The following is a 22,507-nucleotide window of genomic DNA, read 5'->3' as shown; positions in this document are numbered from 1 at the left end:
ACATAATTCTTTTGGGCTTAGATGCTTTCACTTCAAGTGAAATCCCTCCCGAAAAAACATTACACGATTCTTTCGGCCTTGGATGCTTTCACTTCAGGTGAAATCCCTCCCAAATAAACATAAATATACTTCTTTCGGTCCTGAAAGCTTTCAAACCAGATGAAATCCCTCCCGTCAGAATGTTCCTTTATAACTATCGATCTTAGACGTTTTCATCTCAAATGAAAACCGAAAGGTCAAAATCAACAGATGCACGATTTTTATACCTTAAAAACCGCCAGGTCCAAAGCAATAAGTTTACAATCCAAAAAACCGAAAGCTACTTATACATCAAAAACACTCTGTTAAATCGACAATTGCATATTCCAATCTGTCACGTATCAATTACAAGTCAACCTCAGTAAGTGAAAGGTTTCGGCTTAGTAACTTTATACTTAACAACTTAAATCAATATCATTTTTCCATAATAGTATTGATCTCATCATTATCAAAGAAGAAAAACATAACTTGAATTTATAATAGGTAGCAAAAAATAAATTCAAAGATAAAAACTGTTTTTGTGAGATAAAACCGAAAACAAATAACCCAATGCGCTAGTCACATGATGTCGTACTTTTTAAATCCCAATCGAAAGAACCCGGTACCAAGTTTATTAATAAAAGAATGTTTTAAATTCAAAATAAGTAACCAAAAGGTCAGCATTCGGTTAACACCGAGAGGTCTTTAATAATATTCGATTATAATAAAAAATATCACGCTTAAAAAACCGAAAGGTCCAGGTTACAACATAGTCAATATTTTCATGCTCTAGAAACCGAATGTTATGCTTAATCTAGTTTTTATGATCATTAAAACCGAGAGGTGAGTTCAAACATTTCTTATATGAAATAATAAGGAACTCTTTTAATCGAATATTAAAACCAAACGATGAATAAAAGGCCAACAATTATAATAACTATTAAAAAATCCATGATTGTAATAAAAAAATAATTATAATTGACAACTTTTGAAACCTAAAAAAATTCTTAAAGTTTTGAAGATAAAGAAAACTGAAAGCTAACAATTCTCACTATGATTATAACCGAAAGAAAATTTTGATCGGACAAGGTAATGTGAAGGATAAAATCATGATGTTAACCACAAAAGCTCAATATTTATATTAAGAAGTTCCAAAAAAGGAATTACATCACGAATGCAAACATTAAACAACCCAGCATTCCAAAACAATTGTTCTTCTCAGCAAGTAACCGAGAGTTAACCGAGAAGCTATAAACAGTTAAAACCCCATATCCACCTAATTCTCGATGTTAATATCTTCAGCATCATTATCCGGAATCTCATTAGCAGGAATTAGTTCACCATTATAAAAATCCTTCTTAACATCAAAGTTACCTTCATCAATAGGAATCTTATAAAAATATTTTGCTTGTTGAAGAGCCTTCTCAAAGCCAAGCTTGTGCTGTTCAAATATAAAACTTTCGGCTTCAAAAACATTAGTCCTCAGCTGATTAATCTCCTCATCCATAAGTTTGATGGTGTTTTTGTCAGATTCATTCGCAGAAGATAACGCCGATACCTTTTCGTTCAAAAGTTGATTTTCTTTAAACAGTTGAGCATTCTCTGTACTAGATTTCAGGTTTTCACTCTTCAAATCAGAAATTTCTTTTCCAAGACCTTCGTTTTCAACTTCTTGTTCCTTTTTCTGCTTTTTCATCTCTTCTAACTGTGAAGATAAAGAGCTCATTCTTTCCTTATACTCAGCAAGATCATTCTTCAATTTTTCAAACTCAGATAAAGACACACAGTTCCCATTCTTCTCTTTCATCATTTTTCCAATCAAAAGATTTCTACTTGACAATTTAATAACAGAATCCGCCAATGAAGCAGCATCCATATTTTTCAGCATGTTGTAAGATGATTCGCTAAAAGACGTTTGAATAAACTTTGCATATTTAGTTGTAGCACTAAATATCGTTTCAGAAAGAGGTTCAGATGAAACATTTTCACCACGGTGATGGCGCCGAGAAGACGAATGCGACCTCTTGCTACTCCTATCTCGTTTCTTTGATTTCTTCGAAGGACCGGCAACATCAACATTACTTGTCGGTTCCACCACGTCAACATTGGCAACAGGTTCCACGATTTCTACTTCCACCACAGGATTTACCACATTCTCACGTCGGGGAGTTACATCACCCACTTTGTTCAGCAATTTCGAAAAATAAGATCGAGCTTTCGGATTAGTGCTTGCCATCAGAGCTGAAAATCAGTAAAAAATTTAGCAAAGTTAAAAAAACTCATCCTAAAAAGCAAGAAAATGTGGAACAACCACCTACCAATAAGATCTTCTCGAGGATTTGATGAAGTATACAACTGTAGCAAGGCGCGAGTGGGAACTTGGTACGAGAGGCGACTAAAAACTTCGATAACATGACGATCGGCCACACCCATCGAATGAAAAGATTTCTACTTCCACCACAGGATTTACCACATTCTCACGTCGGGGAGTTACATCACCCACTTTGTTCAGCAATTTCGAAAAATAAGATCGAGCTTTCGGATTAGTGCTTGCCATCAGAGCTGAAAATCAGTAAAAAATTTAGCAAAGTTAAAAAAACTCATCCTAAAAAGCAAGAAAATGTGGAACAACCACCTACCAATAAGATCTTCTCGAGGATTTGATGAAGTATACAACTGTAGCAAGGCGCGAGTGGGAACTTTGTACGAGAGGCGACTAAAAACTTCGATAACATGACGATCGGCCACACCCATCGAATGAAAAGATATCGAGTTAAACTTCACGGGGTCTCTCGTCCAATACAGGGGAAATTTTGGAGAATCTCCATTAAAGAAGTACTCTCTTCCTACTGGCTCTATTAGAATTTTGAAAAAACTTCCCTTAAAATCCTTGTATGACGACGTAAAGGGCTTAAGAAAACACACGTTGGATTTGCTAATAAGGGATAGCCACCTCGGCCGTTTACCAGGCCGAGAACTATAATAGTATAGAAAAGTAGAGGGACTAGGAAAAAGTGACAATAATTTACACAAAATACTAAACGCTTGCATCGCAGCCCAACCATTAGGATGAAGCTGAGTAGGAGCAACATTAAGGAAATTAAGAACGCCCATTTGAAAATTATTCAAAGGCAATCGAATATGAAGATCTCTGAAAAAGCAAGCATAAAAATAAAAAAAATTCATAGCTATCACCTTCTCGGCCATGACACACATTATCAACATCTCCAACACGCCGAAATGAAATGATATCATTTTCAATATCAGAATAATAAATTTGAGAATGGGAAAGAAAACTCCGAAGTTCGTTAGCAGAACGATACTTCGAGAAAAATTCTCGGACTTTAGAATTAACCCACTGATAACCTGGACGAAAGTTTTTCTGGGGCTTAATAAATTCAAATTCTTGAGGAACATCAACAGTAGGAGCTCCATTTGAATCATTCATACCAGATGGAGTAGCAGATGAAGACTTCGAATCAGGATGAACTTCTTCTCGAACCACTCGGCCAGTTGATTCACCACCCGCGCTTGAACATTCATCAGTATAGAAGAACTTGAAAGAGACATTACCTTCGCAAGAACTGAATGCAGATCGACAATAAGCTTCCTTCTCAACAGCAACAAAGCTCACACGAAATCATAAAAGATTCAATGACAAACCTATTTATAGCCCAGAGTAAACCCTATAATTTCAAACGTTGCAAACAATATGAAACCATTCAAAAATATATCATCTAACGGTCAAAATAGCAAGTTCACGTCAAGTCATTTAAACTCAGCAAAATAAAGCACGGAAACCAAAGCGTTCCATATCAAATCAAATCAAATGTCAAAATTATTATATTATATTAAGACACAAATATCTGTTTAAACTTAAATAAAATATTTCTATCTCGGGGGCTAGTGTACTGGTAGGCTAAAACCGAGAGGTTTAGGCCGAGAACATCATGTTGAGTAACCAAGGGGTGATAAGGCTAAAACCGAGAGGTTTAGACCGAGAGCGGAAAAGATATACGTTAAAGAATAAAATAAAATATAAATATTATTATAAAAATGAAACCCAATTAAGTTAAAAACCTGCATGGGGGGTGTGTAAATAATAAAAAGGTGTAAAAAGAAAGTCCAAAAGAAAAGGGGAAAAGCCCATTAAGGAAACCCTATAAATAGAAGTTCAGAGTAAGAAAAAGGTAAGAGTGAATATTGTCTGATGATACTTTGAAATCATATCTGACTTTGGCATCGAAGCGCCTTGCAGGTACCCCCCCCCCCCAACCTGTGTGAAGGGAGAAGTCGAGAGCACCTTGCTGAGGGAGAAGCCGAGAGCACCTTGCTGAGGGAGAAGCCGAGAGCACCTTGCCGAAGGGAGAAGCCGAGAGCACCTTGCCGAGAGCACCTTGCCGAGAGAGAAGCCTAACACATTTGCCCAAGAGGGGTCCAGAACATGAACCCAAGAAGAAACTAAGAGAATCCGGCCCAAGAGTAGAGTATTTGTGTAAAATCTGGTCTTGTTAACCTAGTTTCAGTATTCTCGGTCTTTGTTGTAAGAACATTTATATTTATATTTATATATAAAGAGGATTCTTCTCGCTTTTTAGTGTACACATCTACTTTCTTATCTTATTCTTCTAGTAATATTTTATTTATTATTTTTAAAATATATAATAAAATATTTTTTGTCATTTTATTGTTATTTTGTACATTTTTATCATTTCCTTTTTTGATATTAATTCACTCTTATTTTTTTTTTAATTCTATAATATGAAGACTAAACGTAACTCTCTTAACCACTTTACACTTCCCTCCCTATAAAAAACTTCGCACTTTCCTCTCTCTTAATTGTCCTTAAACTGATTAGTTACAATATTAATGTATCTAAAGTCTCACTTCCTCCTCTGACATCACACTTCCGTTCTTACTTTTTTTTTTCCCTTTTCTCTTCTATGTAGTGATGTACTCTCATCCTCATTTTCTTTTTTATATTTTTTTTTGTTTTGTTCCAATTGTTCCATCTTCTTATACGAACATAATTCATCTAATTTCGATCCATTATATACTATGGAATGGTTAAGAGATTTTTCAATCAGTGTTCTATCTCACGCGTTTGCCAAGGGTCGAACACCCCCAGACTCAATACCAGAACGTATTATTGTCGAAGATAACATATAAAGTAACAACTAACTACTAAATAATATAAATTACATAATACATAAAAAGAACAAATTCAAAATATAATAAGTACTAATACTAAATAATATAAATTTTAAAAATACAAATTATAATACATAAAAAAACATACAAATTCAAAATATAATAAATACTAAATAATATAAAATTTAAAATATACAAATTATAATACATAAAAAAAATTCAAAAAATTTAAAAAAAAAATCAAAAAATATAAAGCAGCACACCAACCTTGTGTGTGAACCAACTTTGGTGGTGAAGAGTGACAGGGGAGCGCGAGCAACAACGACGGCAGCGGAAACGAAAACAATTTATAAAACGGACATTTGTGAAGATGGAGAGGAAGAGAGCGATTCAAAAACTTACAAACTTATAATGAAGAAAGAGATAAACTTCTTACGTCAGCACAAACGAAAGACAAACGTAAAAATGATGAACAATGCAAACGAGAGACAAGTGTTGATTATTAATTCTGATTTTATTATTATTAATTCTGATTTTATTACCCTTAAACTATTTTACCGTTATATTGCATTAATGGTCAATATACAGGCATGTATAGCTTAGATAAGTTTTGCAATTTTGTACAATTACATTCAATCAGTTGCTACAATCTTTTGTTTTCTCTTATTTCCTTCAATTAGTTCCTACAACAAGAACAAAAAGAAACTACAAAAATGAAAAATACTATAAAATTTAACTTAATCATTAACATTTCTATAAGCGGATACCGTGGAAACCTCGTCTCCACTGCTTCTTAGTTTTCCCTTTTTATCTTTTATGAGCCTTTCTTACTTTACTTAGATTCTAAATTTTATGAGAATTTTCCACTCCTTTTTAGTTTTCCTTCTTTTATCTTTTCTGAGTGTTTCTTTTCTGTGCCTTTCTTATATTATTTAAATTCTAAAATTTTAAATATCAATTTAAAAATTATTTAAAAATTAAAAAAAAATTAATTTTTAAAATTATCTATAATCAATATAATAATTAATTATTTTTTATCTTTAAAATAAATTTCTATTTAACAAAATTAGCTTCACAAAAGCCAAGACATAAAACACAAAAGTATCATTTATGCTCGATTTGTTTATGGAAAACTTTTTCTTGACAACACTTTTTCTTTGACAAAATAGACTTCTCACCTCTTTATAATAATACAATAATATTTTAAATTAAAAATATAAAATAAAAAGTATTAAATATTAATTTATTAGTATGTAAGGTGTATATGATGTTAATATACAGGTGAAACATTACAACCCCAATATTATTATTTTAATATTTTTATATTATTTAATTTTAAATTTATTTTTTATTATATATTTATATTTAAATTGATCCCATCATCAATTATATAGAACTTGGTTGTTATAGAACTTAATTGTAAAAGCGTCATTATCATCAATTATATAGAACTTAGTTGTTATAGAACATAATTGTAAAAACGTCATTTCCCTTAATATACCATAACATCCTTTGTTTATTCATAGAAGAAGGGAGCTGGAGGTCCGTTATTATACTGTTACATGGTCCGATACATATTTCCATGCTCTCCATGAGCTCTTACACCATACATGCATTTTAGTTCATACTTATTCAGTACACAAATGCACCCTTTCTTCCCTTTTGCTGGCAGGTGAAGAAGGTATAGTGAGGACTCATGTAGGTGGCATTGGATAGGTGCCACTATAAGGGAGGGAGGAAGCATGCGAAAAATTGTTGTGCCAGAAGCTAAGACCTTTTTATGCATAATTATTCATTTCTTTTTGTGTTGCATAGCTCTTTTGGGAGCAAGTGATGCAATTAGTGAGAAGGGACTACAAGTGGTCAAGCGAACGAATGGAGGATGCCTGCCAATCAAGAATTGCGCGGACTACCCTCCTGCCTTTGGGAATTTTCTACTGCCACAACCATAAGCTAAGCTCTGATTTCGCCGCACAAACTCTGGCGGTGGATGCTGTCGCCGCACGCGACGCTGCCCCACGCAAAGCTGGTCCACGCGACGTTGCCGCATGCGATGTTACGTCATCTTCGACTTGTCCCTTTGTCCCGCTGCTTATGTTCACCGGAGACAACGGAATTGCCGTGCATGAGGCCTCTTCACGGTCCGATTTTAACGTTGATGCAAGACCGGACGCGTTTGCCACCGCACGCGACGAAGCACTCCCCTCGGTCTGTCACCTTGTTGTGCCTGCTTCGCCTGTTTCACCGGTCGGAGTTGGAGGCTTGGTGGTGGCGAAAACTCCTCCAGAATGCGAAAGTGATACAACTTACCTCTTTGGTGGTCCGTAGGCCTTTGAGCGTCGTTGCAGGTCACCAGAAGAGCCTTACCGCGAGCCCTGTTGCGCTTGTCCGCTCTCAACACCATGCAACACCGCTTTCCGGTGTTGGACAAAGGGTGTTGGAGGTTGAGGAATGTAGCAGTAGCAACTCACAAGAGGTGGGGTACGCATGTCTCGACGAAACCACGAAAGTGTCTCGTAAGTCGGATGTAAGGTTAGTTTCTAATGTTATTGATATTACTGATTTTGATGCTAAAAATTACAATCATCTGGTTTGGTTAAAGAACAAGAAATTAGAAGCAGATAGAACTTGGATTGCAGGAAAGGAATTAGGGTTTTCTCGTTTTGGAAATGAGGAAGAAGTCTTGGTCAGTTTAAGAGGTTTGGAAAGAAAGGATAACGAGGAGGTTCTAAGTAGGGGTGGGATAATTGAGTTAGAAGATGAAATTGATTAGTATGAATATTAGGGGTTTGGGGGGAAGATAAAAAGGAAGTATATCAGCAATCTCATTAGAAAAGAACAAGTTGGATTTATCTGTCTTCTAGAAACAAAGTGTGAAAAAATTAGTAAGGAGAGGTGTTATCAAATTTGGGGGTCAAATGAAGTGGAGTGGATTGAGATCGGAGCAGTTAATAACGAGGGGAGGGATAATCACTATGTGGAAGAAAGATTGCTTTGAAATGAAAAGGTATAGAAACGAGAACTTTTTCTCAATCATTGAAGGAGTATGGAAGATAGGAACGCCAATAGAAATAACGGTAGTCAATGTTTACTGTGGTGGTATCTTAAGAGAAAAATAAGTCTGTGGGATGAGATAAGTGAGGTAAGAAAGGGTCACCCTATAAAACTGTGGTGCGCAGCTAGGGACTTTAATTCCATTAGGTCTGTGGGGGAGAGAAGAGGTCAAAGCTCTAATGTCAATTATAGTAGTGAAATACGAAGTTTTAATAATTTTATTGAAGACTCTAGGCTGATTGATATTCCATTGGTGGGAAGAAGTTTACTTGGTATAAACCTAATAGGACAGTTAAAAGCATAATAGATAGAATCCTAGTTTCCCTTGAATGGTTAAAGAAGTGGTCGGGAAGTAAACAATACACGGAAGGGAGATCGGTTTCAGATCATTGTGCTCTATTTTTGAAGGACATAAATATTGACTGGGGTCCAAAACCGTTTAGGTGTCTTGATGTATGGCAAAAAGACACTCGTTTTAAGGAGTTGGTAAGGACTAAATGGGAAAAATATATCATTAATGGAAATGGTTTATATGTTTTGAAGGAGAAATTGAAAAGATTAAAGTTTGACATAAGGTGTTGGAAAAAATCTGTATATGGAGATGTTAATAAACAAAAAGAGGAGTTGGAAAATAGAATCCAAGTTCTGCATGGAAAAGATGACGAGGGGGAGTTGAGTGTGGAAGAAAGAAAACAACTCTTAGCCGACTTAGGGCAAGTCAGAGTTAAACAAGAAGCTATCTTACAACAAAAAGCAAGGATGAGCTGGTTAAGTCAGGGTGATTTGAATACAAAGTTCTTTCACTCAAGTATTAAGTGGAGGAGGATGCAAAACGGGATTAGCGGTCTTAAGGTCGGTGACCTGTGGTGTGATGACCCGGTTGAGGTAAAAGCTAGAGTGCAGGAATTCTTTGTAGAAAGATTCAGCGGGGGGAAAGCACAACAGGTTAGATTGGACAATGTTCGGTTTAACGGTATCATTAGAGAGGATAACGAAGTGTTGGTTGGAACTATCTCTGAAGCTGAAGTTAAGAAGGCGGTTTGGAACTGTGATAGCTCTAAAAGTCCTGTCCCGGACGGGTTTAATTTTGGATTCATAAAATTTTGTTGGGATATTATAAAAGGAGACTTCTTGTGTGCGGTACAGAGTTTTGCAGAGGGAGTAAGTTGGTCAAAAGGTACTAATGCCTCATTTATTACTCTTGTCCCAAAGGTTGTAAATCCACAACTCTTGAATGACTTTAGACCGATTTCCTTGGTGGGATGTGTGTATAAAATTGTATCTAAAATTCTCTCCTCAAGGTTGAAAAGAGTGTTAGACAAAGTCATTGACCCTAGGCAGTCTGCTTTTCTGGAAGGATGGGGTTTGTTGGATAATGTATTAGTAGCTAATGAGACCCTTGAGGAGGTAAAGAGGAAAAAGAAAGAATGTGTGGTGTTTAAGGTGGACTACGAAAAGGCTTATGACTCAGTAAGTTGGGAGTTTATTTATTATATGCTAGGAAGATTGGGATTTTGTGGAAAGTGGATCGAATGGATAAAAAACTGCTTAGAATCTTCTACGATATCGGTGTTGGTAAACGGAAGTCCAACAACTGAGTTTAAACCAATGAAGGGCTTAAGACAAGGGGACCCATTAGCACCATTCCTGTTTCTTATTGTGGCTGAAGGACTAGCGGGGGTAATTAGGCAGGCGGAAGAAAGAAGGTTAGTAGAGGGTATTGAGGTCGGGGAAGGGCGAGTAAAGGTGAGTATGCTGCAATATGCAAACGATACTTTATTTTTCTGTAAAGCCTCAATTCAAAGTGTTTGGACTTTAAAAGTAATTCTGAAGTGTTTTGAACTTGCCTCTGGTCTTAAGGTTAATTATTCCAAGAGTAAGGTTGGGGGAGTGGATGTGAACTCTAATCAGACATTGGTTTTTGCCTATATTCTTAAATGTGATATTATGAAGGCCCCATTTAGTTATTTGGGGGTAACGGTTGGCGGGAATCATAAAAGGGGTGCTTTTTGGGAAGGGGTGCTCATTAAGCTACGAAGTAGGTTGAACTCTTGGAAAGGGAAATCCCTCTCTATGGCTGGCAGACTATGTCTTATTAAATCAGTGCTTACTTCTTTACCATTATTTTATGTATCCTTATTTCGTATGCCGGATAATGTGGTGAAGGAAGTGAAAATGATACAAAAGAGGTTTTTGTGGGATTGGGGCTCAGAGAATAGGAAAATTGCTTGGGTAGCGTGGGATAAGGTGTGCAAGTCGAAAGACAAAGGAGGGTTAGGGGTTATTGATATTAGAAAATTTAACTTGGCCCTATTGGGGAAATGGATCTGGAGACTTAAATCTGAAAAGGGAGGTGTTTGGAAGGATATTCTAGATTCTAAGTATGGTGGGTGGAGGGGGCTAAGATCCCAAATTCAGATAAGTAGGGAATTGCTATGGTGGAGGGACATTAGAAAAAAATGGAATTTAGAGGAGTGGGATAATGAATTTGAAGACAGAGGTTGGTGGGAAATAGGGGATGGAAAAGAAATTAGGTTCTGGGAGGATAAATGGGTGGACAATGTTTCTTTAAAACATAAATTCCCTAGACTTTTCTCGTTATCTTTGGATACTGGTCATCACAAGTTGGGACTTGGAATAATAATAATTGGTTGTGGAAGTTGAGCTGAAGAAGAAATCTTTTGTTGTGGGAATCTAGTCTGGCTGATATTTTATTGCAGGAATTGGAGAACAAAAGGTTAACAAGAGAAGGTGAAAGTACGACTGATAAATGGCTTTGGAGGGATACAGGTTGTACAAATTTTTGTGTGAAGGTTGCCTATAATATTCTCTTGGGGGAGGAATCTATAGTGGTTGGGGACCCATTTGTGGAGTTCTGGAAGTTAAAGATTTTACCATCGTCACAAGTTACGGCTTGGAGGATGTTATGTAATGTGATAGCTACTAAGGACAATCTCTTGAGATGTGGCATACCTATGGTGTGTTCTCGATGTCCCTTATGTGGTGTGGAGGAAGAGATGGTAAGGCATCTATTTTTGGAGTGTATGGTCTCTTGGAGAATTTGGGGAATGTGCCTCAAGTGGTTGGGGTATTCTTCGGTCCTACATGGTGATGCTCAATTGCACTTTAAGATGTTTAAACCTATAGGTGTGAAACATGCTATTGGTAGGTGTTGGGGGGGTATTTGGGTAGGCAGAGTAAGTGAAATTTGGAACCATAGGAATTAGGAACGGACGCGTAGACCTAGTGGAGGTTTTCTCCTTGACACAAAGGAAAACTTAGTCTTGGATCACGACAAAGGAAAGTGTGGTCAATTTTTCCTACTCAGACTGGTGTTTGAAACCTCAATGTTAGATGAGGTATTTGAAAGATTAATATTTGGTGTTTCTTGTGTAGTCTTATCCAGGTTTGGAAGGTATTGTGTGTTTGTGTAGATTGTCTTGGTCACCTCTATTTGGCAGGGTCGGACTGAAGTTGCTGTTCTGGACTGCGGTAAAGGAAGTGTACGTATGCTTATCGATTTGGTGTTGGACTCTTTATGGTGTTTGAGCTGTAGCAAACGGATATGTGGCGTTTTTGGTTACTGTTGTGTCCAGATTGGGAAGTTGTTATGTGCTTTTGGAAGGTCTTCTCTGGGTTATGTACCCTCCTCGTAGGATCTGTTTGTTGATGTTAGCACTTGGTTATTTGGTACAATTCAGCCTGCTACAAAGATATGGCTTAGTTGTTGGATGTTGAGTCTTGTATTGGTTTTTCGAGTTTGACATTTGGTTATGGTACTCCAGCCTGATGGCAAAGACCTCATTAGGTGATTGGATGTATGTCCTTGTTTGAAAGTGTGACCTCTTTGGTGGGTTGATGTAACTATGCTTGCTGAGTTTCTATATCTTGTATTGGGATTTTATCTTGATCTGTAGTGCAATGTTTGTTGGATCCTTAGTTGGTAGGGTGACAGAAAACTTGTTTTTGGGGTTTTGTATAAGGGTTGAGACACCCCTGAAGTGTCTCATTTTATTTTATTTATTCTTTGCTGATAAAAAAATAAAATAAAAGAAGCTAAGCACACGGTCAACCATTGCTCTACTGCTAAAAGGGTTATGTGTAGTGTTTTACTTCATAAATTATGCAGCAACCAAGACAACTCAAATTAAAAATTTTCCTTTGCTTGTTTTTTTGTTGTCTCTGACTTGACTTTCTTGTGGAAGTTGGTTCTTGTATAAGGATTGAGACACGCTTGTCCTTCTTAATTTAATTTTATTCTTTGCTGATAAAAAACAGAAAAAATTTCATATAGTGTTAAATAATAATTTGTTAAATTACCAAAAAGTCAAATATGTTCACTCTCTTTTAAATAATTGAGATTCGTTCCAGCAAGGCTAAACGATGGTATAGATTTATGACAATATTTACTTTTTTATAGATAAATGTTTTGTTCGATCTGTTTCAAACACAAGTCCAAATAGTAGACTTCATGTTAAGACTTGAAAATTTAAAATTCATTTTATGTTGTATGGGTCCTAAAACTCAACTTAAATATAATGATAGAAAAAACAAAGATATTGATTAATGAAACCAAACAACAAAATTATGATAATACATGTTACTTTGTTTGAAAACATTATTATAATTATTATTATTACTACTTATATTATATTTTATTATTTTAAATTATATAATAATAAATTTATATACATATATTATATGTTATTTATTACTATTTTAAATCCTTTTATATTTTATCAAACCAACTCTATATTTTTAAAATAAATCTAGTAAAAGATCTTAGTATAATATATACAAAAAATTTATCTGCAAGAAGCAATAAAATTAAATAGACCAACTTTAAGGATGGTTCAACCCTTATACAGAGTAAGAGAGTTCAAATAGTACCTTTTCATATACATATCAACTAAAGTATTAGAAAGATCATCGATCAAACCTTATAAAGACATTAAATAAGTGGGTAAGTATAATATATAAATGGGTAGTATAATATATAAATGGATGCAAACTTCTCTCTTTATAATTGTTATGTCTCCTTAACATCCTAGTATAATACATAGGTGGGTAATATATAATATATAAGTGGAGACAATCTTCTTCCTTTTGTAATACATCAAAGTTTAGGCGTTTAGGTTTATAGATGGTTAGGATTTCTTGATTCTTGTAAACATTTGTTTTGTACTATTTACTACATTCGATTTTTTTTATAAAAAACTTTTTCTTGACAACATATAAACCCTAAAACATAAAAAACAAGCATCATTTATATGCTCGTTCGTTTTCTGTATGGAAAACTTTTTCTTGACAACATACACTTCTCACCTCTTTATAATAATATAATAATATTTTAAATTAAAAAGTTAAAATATTTTTTGAAAAGTTAAAATAAAAAGTATTAAATATTAATGTATTACTATGTAAGATGCATATATCTTGACATCCTTTGTTTATTCCTCTTTATAATAATATTTTAAATTAAAAAGTTAAAATAAAAAGTATTAAATATTAATGTATTACTATGTAAGGTGCATATAGTGTTAATATATCATAACATCCTTTGTTTATTCATAGAAGAAGTGAGATGGAGCTCAGTTATTATAGTGTTACATGGTCCGATACATATTTCCATGCTCTCCATGAGCTCTTACACCATACATGCATTTTAGTTCATACTTATTCAGTACACAAATGCACCCTTTCTTCCCTTTTGCTGTTCCTGTTGGTGACTTCCCTTTTGCTGTTCCTGTTGGTGATGGTGTCCATCCACAAAGTACGATCCACTCTGCTTGTTGATCAGCTTCATAACTTCTTCACCAGACCCAGAGAACGTAAGCCCCAACACGTCTTTACCGTCCAGAGCTCTACCGATGCTGCTTATGACATTGTCCGTCTTACCTTCATATTTTCAATCACAATCACGCATTACCAATTATAAATAAAAAATCCCATCAACAACCCTATATTCAAATTCATGGTCATATATAATAAATATATATACCTGCAAGGAGGTTCCTATTGTTGTTATTAGCATTGATACCGAAACCAGTGAAATTCACGTTGGAGGTAGCCTTGATGGCAACTGGATATGCTGCTGGGATTACAAATACATCGTCTTTAGAAAGCTCAGCTCTGTAGCTCTCAAATTCCAAGGTTTCCTTATTTCCTTTTGGGCCAACAAGTTCAACATGTGCTTCTCCTTCATTAACCACTAGTATAACAATGGCCTTAGAATAGTAGTGTGGCACAAAAAGAGCTCCCTAAATTTGTTAACAAAAAAAACCATTATTTAATTATATTCTCAATACTAAGATTTTCTAACCAAGACGACAGTGAATAATAGAACTCAATTGCTAAGTTTGTCTATATGTTTTTTCTTTGTATTTACCTCTTTCATCTCTATAGAACTGATTAACACATTCAAGGAGTTATCGGTCCTCTCAGTCAGGTTTCCAAATTCGTTTCCAATTGTGTTATCTTGTTTGGAATGGGATTTCCTTGAACTAGATTTTGCATGTTTGCTCAGTTCCTCAATCTGTTCAGAATCAATGTTCACAATCACTCCCTCTTGCTGTCCCTCCTCTTGCTGTCCCTCCTCTTCAAACAGAACCCTGTTGATCTCCTCGAATTTGCTCTATAAAAATCATGCAAACATATATAATGATATCATTCAACAAATTCAACAAGTGTGACATTTAGACAAAGTACTAGCTAAATGGCAACGAAAATATGTAGTTAGATGACGCAAATATGTAGTTAGATGCTGTTTTCTTTCTTACATTGAAGGAGGCCTCTAGAATATGCTTGCTGAACTCTTGCAAGTAGGATTGTTGGGCTTCTGTGCTAGATAGGAAAAATTCCTACAGGACAAACATTTATCATCACATTTGGAGAGAAATTGCAAGTTAAAATAACAAAAAAATTAGTTTGGTATTACAAAAGGCAGTACATGAATCTGAGGGTTGTTAACGGGCATGGCGAGTTGGATTATTCTGAGATCCTCTTTGGGGTCAGGGTTAACCAAATAGAAAATGGTTCCTGCAGGGATTTTCTGGTTATCAGAGAATATCGGGTTATCGCCTTGCGTAAGGAAGAAGTACTCTCTGCGATCATCAGGTTTCACCAAGACGAGTATGGCGCTCCCTGAAATTATAAAAAAACTCATTACCATTATTTCTGCAAGAAGAAACAAGTGATACCAGTAGCAATTACTTACCACTACGGACAACTAGGAGTAACTCAGCATCAGCCTGCTGAGGAAGAAGGAGGGTTTCGGGTTTGGACCTGAACTCCACAAGACGGTAGTCTTCAAGATTCTGAAGTCGTTTGGATTGTTGGTCGAACCTCTGGAGGACACGAATGTGACCATATTGGTTTTTGAATAGAGTGTTCCAGGAGTTGTCAGAGTTGAAGTAGAAGGGGTTATCTTGGCTCTCTTCCTCCTCCCGGAGTGAAGTGGCAAATGAGGCAGAAAGTGATGCCAGGAAAAGAATTCCCAGCAACAGGAGTGGAACCCTTGCTCTCATCATAGTAGAGTAGTATTGAATATGAGTTGGGTTGGGGTATTATAGTAGTAGAGTAGTAGTACTCTGGATGGATGGATGATGAAAGAAGTGAGTGATATTAGAGGTATTTATAGGTATTATATAAGAGAGAAGGTGGTTGGAACATGCATGGAGATTTGGGCATGGGATGACACGCATATGCAGGTTGACGTGTGTTGAAGTGAAGAAATTGAGGTGGCGGAAGAGAATGAATATATACAGGTGGTTGTGGTGATGATGAAGAAAAAGGCAATGTGTTTGTGTGTGGGTTGAGATGGGTGAGCCATTTAAAGTGCATGTTAAGCACGTGTTGCTTTGCATGGCATTTAGACATACATGGACGCGGCGATCTTGATCAGCCAGTGACTAATTTGAGTTGGTTGTGTGATTGCGTTTTCTCTCTCTGTTTTGTCTTTTTTCTTTGTTCTATGTCTTTTTCTTGCGCAAGCATCCATGCACGAACCAAAAGACTACAGAGTGCCATGGCAACCCACAGTAATTCTGGTTACGGACTTACATACCAAGAAAGGTAAACCAACAACAAATATATTAAAATTAGTCCACCCTAAATCTTATAGTTTATGGTTTAGGGTAACACTATACATTACTTATATTTACTTTAAACTATTTATAAAACAATTTCAACAGTTAAACTTAAAGTTAAAAAAATAATTAAACTATTTATAAAACAATTTTAACAATTACAAGACACCAATCAGAAAAAGAGAAACATAACCTACGAACTTTGGACTTTACCCAAAATCAAATATTTGGTTTTGCCAAAGTAAAAATCTCATTATGATCTATCATGTCACCTCTAAAAATCCACTTATTCCTTGGTTTCCATAATTCTTCTACAACTGATATCCACACAACTCCAAATCTGATTAACACTATTATTGACTCCACTCACCTTGAAGCTAACAAAATGTTTTTTAGGCTGCCAATGACCTGTCGATGCCAACTCCGTCCAGTCATAGCACTTAAACTGCACAAGGCAAGCAAATCTACACGTACAAAAAAGATGAGACATATTTTTCTCTTCCTCCCCACACATACAACAAATATTATTGGTCGTACAAATACCCCTTCTCACCAAATTTGCTTTAGACGCTATTTTGTCTTCCAAAACCTTCCATGCTGTGAGATGAGATGTTGATTATGCCTTTATCCTCCAGAAACCCTGAAACAAATCCCTCTCGTCTGCCTCAACATCTTCCTTAAGAATGTTGCATGCAGATTTGACCGTGTAAACGGTCACAAAAGCTGCATCATCTGTTGTTCCCGATTCTTTTCCCAGTCGAACGAATTTCTTCTCCATTCAATATTCTAGGACCATTTTGAATTTTTTGTAATCTCCCCTCCTTGCCAAATGGAAGATACCTTATTGACAAAAATGAAGAACAACCTAAGAAAATTATCCTTAATAGTCGATTTGATCTCTGTATTAAAGCTTTTTATTGTTGCTCTTGATCTTTCCCTTTTTTAACTCCATTTTTTCATCTCATTCCTGTTGAGTTTGTATTATGAGTTTTTATAACTCCATTTTTATATGTTATTGTTTGAAGATGTATTTTGGTTGCATTTGTTATTATGCTTTGTTTATCTCATCCTTGTGAACTTTTTTTTTTTCACTCTTATAGAGTTGTTTTGACCTATGTATTAAAGCTCTTTAACACCATTCTTGCTTTTCTCTTTCTCATTTATAACGCCATTTTTTCTTATCTCATTTTTGTTGAGTTTGTATTATAAGCTTTTAACTCCATTTTTGTATGTTATTGTTTGGAGATGTATTTTGGTTGCATCTCTTATTGTATTTTGGTTGCATATGTTATTGTTCTTTGTTCATCTCATTGTTCACTTTTTTTACACATTTTAATCACCATTTTTGTGTACATTTTGTTCAGTTGATTTGTTCATTTCATATTTTTTTACACTATTTCAGTTTGAACTTTTGTTTTTGTTGGATTTATTATTCTTATTTGTTCGTCTTATTTACCCTAATGAACATTAGATTTGTGTGGAGGCAAATGGCTCATCATTTTCAATGTTGTCGTTAATTAACCAAATTTATATTTTATTCACAATCTTTCTATCATCCTTTCTTCTTTTCCTTTTTTTTCTTTTTTAGTATTCTTTCTTCACTACTTAAGTAATCAACAAAATAATTTATGATTTTCTATTATATGACATATTCGGATTGAAACCAAGCGGAGGTTCAGCACTATATATTAACCTTTGTGATGATAATATTTCTAAACATTTCAAATTCTTAAATTATTCAAAAATCCAAATTATTTAATGTTCTATTTAAATAAAAATATGAAATAAATTAAATTCTTAAATTATTCAAAATCTTATATAAAATCAAATCCAAAATTATTTAGTGTTATACCTAAATAAAATTCTCAAATAAATAAAATTCCGAAATTATTTAAAATATTAAATAAATACAAATCTAAATTATTTAATGTTCTACTTAAATAAAAATTTGAAAAAATAAATTTTTTAAAGTTATAAACATATACAAATTCTAAATTATTGAATATCATACTTAAATAAAAATTTGCAATAAATAAAATTTCTAAATTATTCAAAATCCTAAACAATTCTTAACTTATTTTATTTCCTACTTAAATAATAATCTAAAATAAATTCATATCCTAAATTATTTAATATCATACATAATAAAAATATAATATAAATAAAATTTTAAATTATATACTAATTTTAAATTAATTCAGATCTCAATTATTTAATGTCCTACTTAAATAAAAATTTACAATAAATAAAATTTTTAAATTATTCAAAATATTAAATAAATACATACCCTAAATTATTTAGTGTGCTACTTAAATAAAAATTTGGAATAAATAAAATTCTTAAAATTCAAATTCAAAAAAAAAATTCAAACCCTAAATTATGTAATGTCCTACTTAAATAAAAACATGAAAATAAAATAAAATTCATAAATTATTTTAAATTTTAAATAAATAGAAATCCTAAATTATAAAATATCATACTTAAATAAAAATTTGAATTAAATAAAATTTTTAAATTATTCAACATCCCAAATAAATACAAGGTTTAGTCACTATTTTTGGCCCAAATTATTTTTGAAAAAATGTAATTTCATTCCCACTTTTTTTAGAACAATAATTTGATCCCAAATTTTTTTAAAATGATTTATTTTTGTTACAACACATGTAATGCAATATGCAGTGACAACAAACATTATGGTGAATTTGTTATAATGATAATAATATAACAGAAGGAGAATTGCACTAAACTTTTTATATTTTTTAATTGTTTTATTGCATGGTGTGTTTTCTAATTATTATTATGATTATTATTACTAGTCATTTATGAATTTGTGCTTGATTTTGTTGAAAACAGAACAAATTTCGTATAGTGTTAAATAATGATTTGTTGAATTACACTCTTTTTTAATAGTTGAGATTCCTTCTAACAATGTTAAAGGATGGATTTATGACATTATTTACTTTTTTTTATAAGTAAATGTTTTGTTTGATATATTTCAAACATAAGTGCAAGTCAATTGTAGTCTTCATGTTAATACTTGAAAATTTAAAATTCCTTTTACGTTGTATGAGTCTTAAAAATAAAATTTAATATAATGATAGAAAAAACAAAGATATTGATTAATGAAACCAAACAACAAAATTATGATAATACATGTTAAGTGTATGCAAACCTCTCTCTTTATAATTCTCCTTAACAACCTAGTATAATACATAAGTGGCTAGTATATAATATATAAGTAGAGACAAACCACTTCCTTTATAATTTTTATGTCTTCTTAACATTTATGTATGTTAAGTTAGGTTTATTTAGAAAGTCATGGTTTCCTATAGTACACCTTTGTTTTGTACTATTTGCTACATTCCATAAGCCGTCACGATTCAGATAATTTATTAGAGTGATCAGATAATTTATTAGAGTAACAGGAAATTTACACTACAAGAAAATCATTAAATAGAAACTAATTTTAGAGACAAAAAATAATTAGATGCTATATTGACTAAATTACAGACTATTTTAGAGACTAAAAAATAATTTGGTTTCTAAATTAATTTTTATTATTGTTAAATAGTTTCTAAATTGGTATCTAATTAGCTATCAAGGTTTTAACTACGAATTATTTAGATTCTAAATTTGGTAGCAAACACCTTGGTAGCTAATTAGATACAAACCCTAAATCCTAAACTCGTTTCAAGTTTGAAAGTCAACTTCCATAAATCTAAGTTGGCAGGTATTTATGTTGACAGGTATCCCCTTAATACCTATGCAAAAACTTTAAATTGTAACACCATGCAAATGCCTTTCAAATACCTGGGGATCGAAGTTGGAGGTAATCCTAGGAAGAAACGGTTTTGGGAGCCTGTTGTCAACAAAATAAAAGCTAGACTTAGCTCTTGGAAGGGGAGATTTTTATCTAGGGCAGGAAGAATATGCCTACTTAAATTGGTCTTTACTTTCATACCTCTTTTCTATTTGTCTTTCTTTAAAGCTCCAACTTCTGTGTGCAATAGTATAATTAGTATGCAAAGGAAATTCTTTTGGGCTTGGGGCAAAGATAACGTGGCTATTCCTTGGGTAAGTTGGGAGAAATTTTGTAAGCCCCTTGAAGAAGGTGGGTTGGGGATAAAAGATATAAGAAAATTCAATTGCGCTCTTCTGGAAAAATGGAAATGGCAGTTGATGAGTGATGAAAAAGGGAAATGGAAAGACATCCTTATATTTAAATATGGCGCGGAAAGAGGTAGAAGTCTAGCTCGATTGAAATATTATCATGAGTCTTGGGTATGTTCTAGTTTGTGTTTGAGTTGTTTTGGCACTTTTAATTCAAGAACTTTACATTTTTGTTGTTACCTTTCTGTTTTAGGTTTATTTTTTAGTATTTCTTGTTGTTTTCTTGTTCTTATTACATTGTGTTTGTGTCATTTTGATTTTTGAATCCTTATAAGTTTTGTCAAAGTCATGTTTCTCCAAAAATGTTATCAATTCTATGTAGTCCTTTTGTTGATAATTTTTGTTTCTTGATTTTTTGTAGTACAGTTTTATCTGTTTGTTTTCTTGATCCTTTGGTGCTTTTTCTTTTTAGATTTGAGGTCTTACTTGTATTTTAGATCTATACAAGTTCTTGAAACATCAATTCTATTGTGTCTCTTGAAGTTTCTCAATTTTGTTTTTTCATTCCAGATTAGGCTTCCTCTGTTTTTCCTGAAACTGTGCTGACTGTTTTCGTTTATGCGAATTACAATTGTTGAAGAAAATTCTGAAACTCTGGATTTATGTAGTTTGAAGTGTTACAAAAGAGTAAAAAAAAAGTGTATCAAAATTCCAAATACCAAAAAAATGATAAATGAAATACGAACAGAGTGTAAAATTCTGACTCTTGAAAAACGGTGATGCGGTAGTGATTTTCGGAAATTTATCACAATTAATTGGTATACTGTTTTTGTGTGATTCCAGTGCCCAAAGTGAGATAACATCTTGAAGTTTCAGTGGTTTAAATTTCATATTCCAGTTTGAATTATAACGTTCCAGATAAATTTTTGAAGTTACGCACAGATTCCAGTTTTTACAATTCCAGTAGTTTTGTTTTTGTTTTCTTCATCTATTCTAGTGCTTTTCTTTAGGTTTCTTTTGTGTGTCATCCTTTAATTGAGTACCTTATTTTTCTTGATTGTCTTTTCTTCATTATTCTTTGAGTTTGTCATATATCTTGTATTCCTTTTGCTATAGCCTTTTCTTGTTTACACCTTTTCTTGATTGTCTTTTCTTGTTCTTTAAATTTTGTGGTGTTTTGGCTTTGAGAAAGAGTGCCTTTGCTTTGACATATTTCATTCGAGAGTTACAAGACCTCAAGAGCAGATTGGTTGAGGGAAGTATTCTTTCTTGGAGTGACTTTTAATTTTCAGTACATTTTTATAATTGTTTCATTTGCTAACCTTGTTTTTCTTAATATTGTTTGCTATTGTGTTTGCTGTTTTCTTTGTCCAATGAATACATATTCAAGTGTTGAATCTTCCAAACCACATTCTACTCATAAAGCTTATGTTCTTAATGAGTTAAAAGAGGCAAAACAAGCCCTTGCTCTCAAAGATGAAGCTATTCAAAAGTTGGAAGAAAGAGTAGCAATCAAAGATGATGTTATGCAAAAGTTGGAAGAAAGATTAGCAAAAGTTGAATTGAAGCAAGAAAGGTCCTCACATTCCATCCATGGAAGACATCATTCTCCTAGACATTCTTCCAAAGGTTCTTCCAATGCTCACAGCCAACATCATCATGGGCATGTTTTAAGGAGTTCCAACACCTATGGGAGCTTTGAAAAAAAGGAAGAATGGAAAATACATAAACTTGAAGATAGGCGCTAACATGTGGCATTGCCTTATTTTCAAAGTGTAAAAGTACCTAGCTTTAGTGGTGATAGTGATCCTAATGTGTATTTAGATTGGGAGGCTAAATGTGAACAAATTTTTAAAGCCTATGGGGTCTATGAAGACCAAAAGGTGAAAATAACCTCTTTAGAATTTTTATATTTTGCTAAGAAATGGTGATACATTACAAGAAAAACGCGAATTATATACGGATTATTACATACGAATCAAAATTCGTATGTAAAATCAACATTACATACGGATTAAATTCCGTATGTAACTTTTGGTGCCATGGAGCGGGAATTAAAATTCGTATGTAAACAGGTTTACATACGG

The 22,507-nt window shown here is 33.6% G+C and overlaps 2 protein-coding genes across 2 annotated transcripts; both read right to left on the bottom strand.

Moving 5' to 3' along the window:
- Positions 1-1,294: 1,294 nt before the first annotated feature.
- LOC137828001 (nuclear matrix constituent protein 1a-like) lies at positions 1,295-4,104 on the bottom strand. The gene is made up of 3 exons (XM_068634391.1): positions 4,099-4,104; positions 3,214-3,628; positions 1,295-2,259 (listed from the first exon to the last, which is right to left on the bottom strand). The coding sequence occupies exons 1-3, from the start codon at positions 4,102-4,104 to the stop codon at positions 1,295-1,297; spliced, it is 1,386 nt and encodes a 461-aa protein (XP_068490492.1).
- A 9,665-nt stretch (positions 4,105-13,769) lies between these two features.
- On the bottom strand, positions 13,770-15,837 carry LOC137827793 (phaseolin, alpha-type). Its single transcript, XM_068634114.1, has 6 exons — positions 15,440-15,837; positions 15,173-15,366; positions 15,003-15,083; positions 14,612-14,857; positions 14,225-14,483; positions 13,770-14,121 (listed from the first exon to the last, which is right to left on the bottom strand). Exons 1-6 carry the CDS (start codon positions 15,750-15,752, stop codon positions 13,904-13,906), a joined length of 1,311 nt encoding a protein of 436 aa, XP_068490215.1. The 5' UTR covers positions 15,753-15,837; the 3' UTR covers positions 13,770-13,903.
- Positions 15,838-22,507: the final 6,670 nt, after the last annotated feature.

Source organism: Phaseolus vulgaris, chromosome 7, assembly GCF_000499845.2.
Source record: "Phaseolus vulgaris cultivar G19833 chromosome 7, P. vulgaris v2.0, whole genome shotgun sequence".
NCBI lineage: Eukaryota > Viridiplantae > Streptophyta > Magnoliopsida > Fabales > Fabaceae > Phaseolus > Phaseolus vulgaris.
This window is presented reverse-complemented; position numbering and strand designations above follow the sequence as displayed.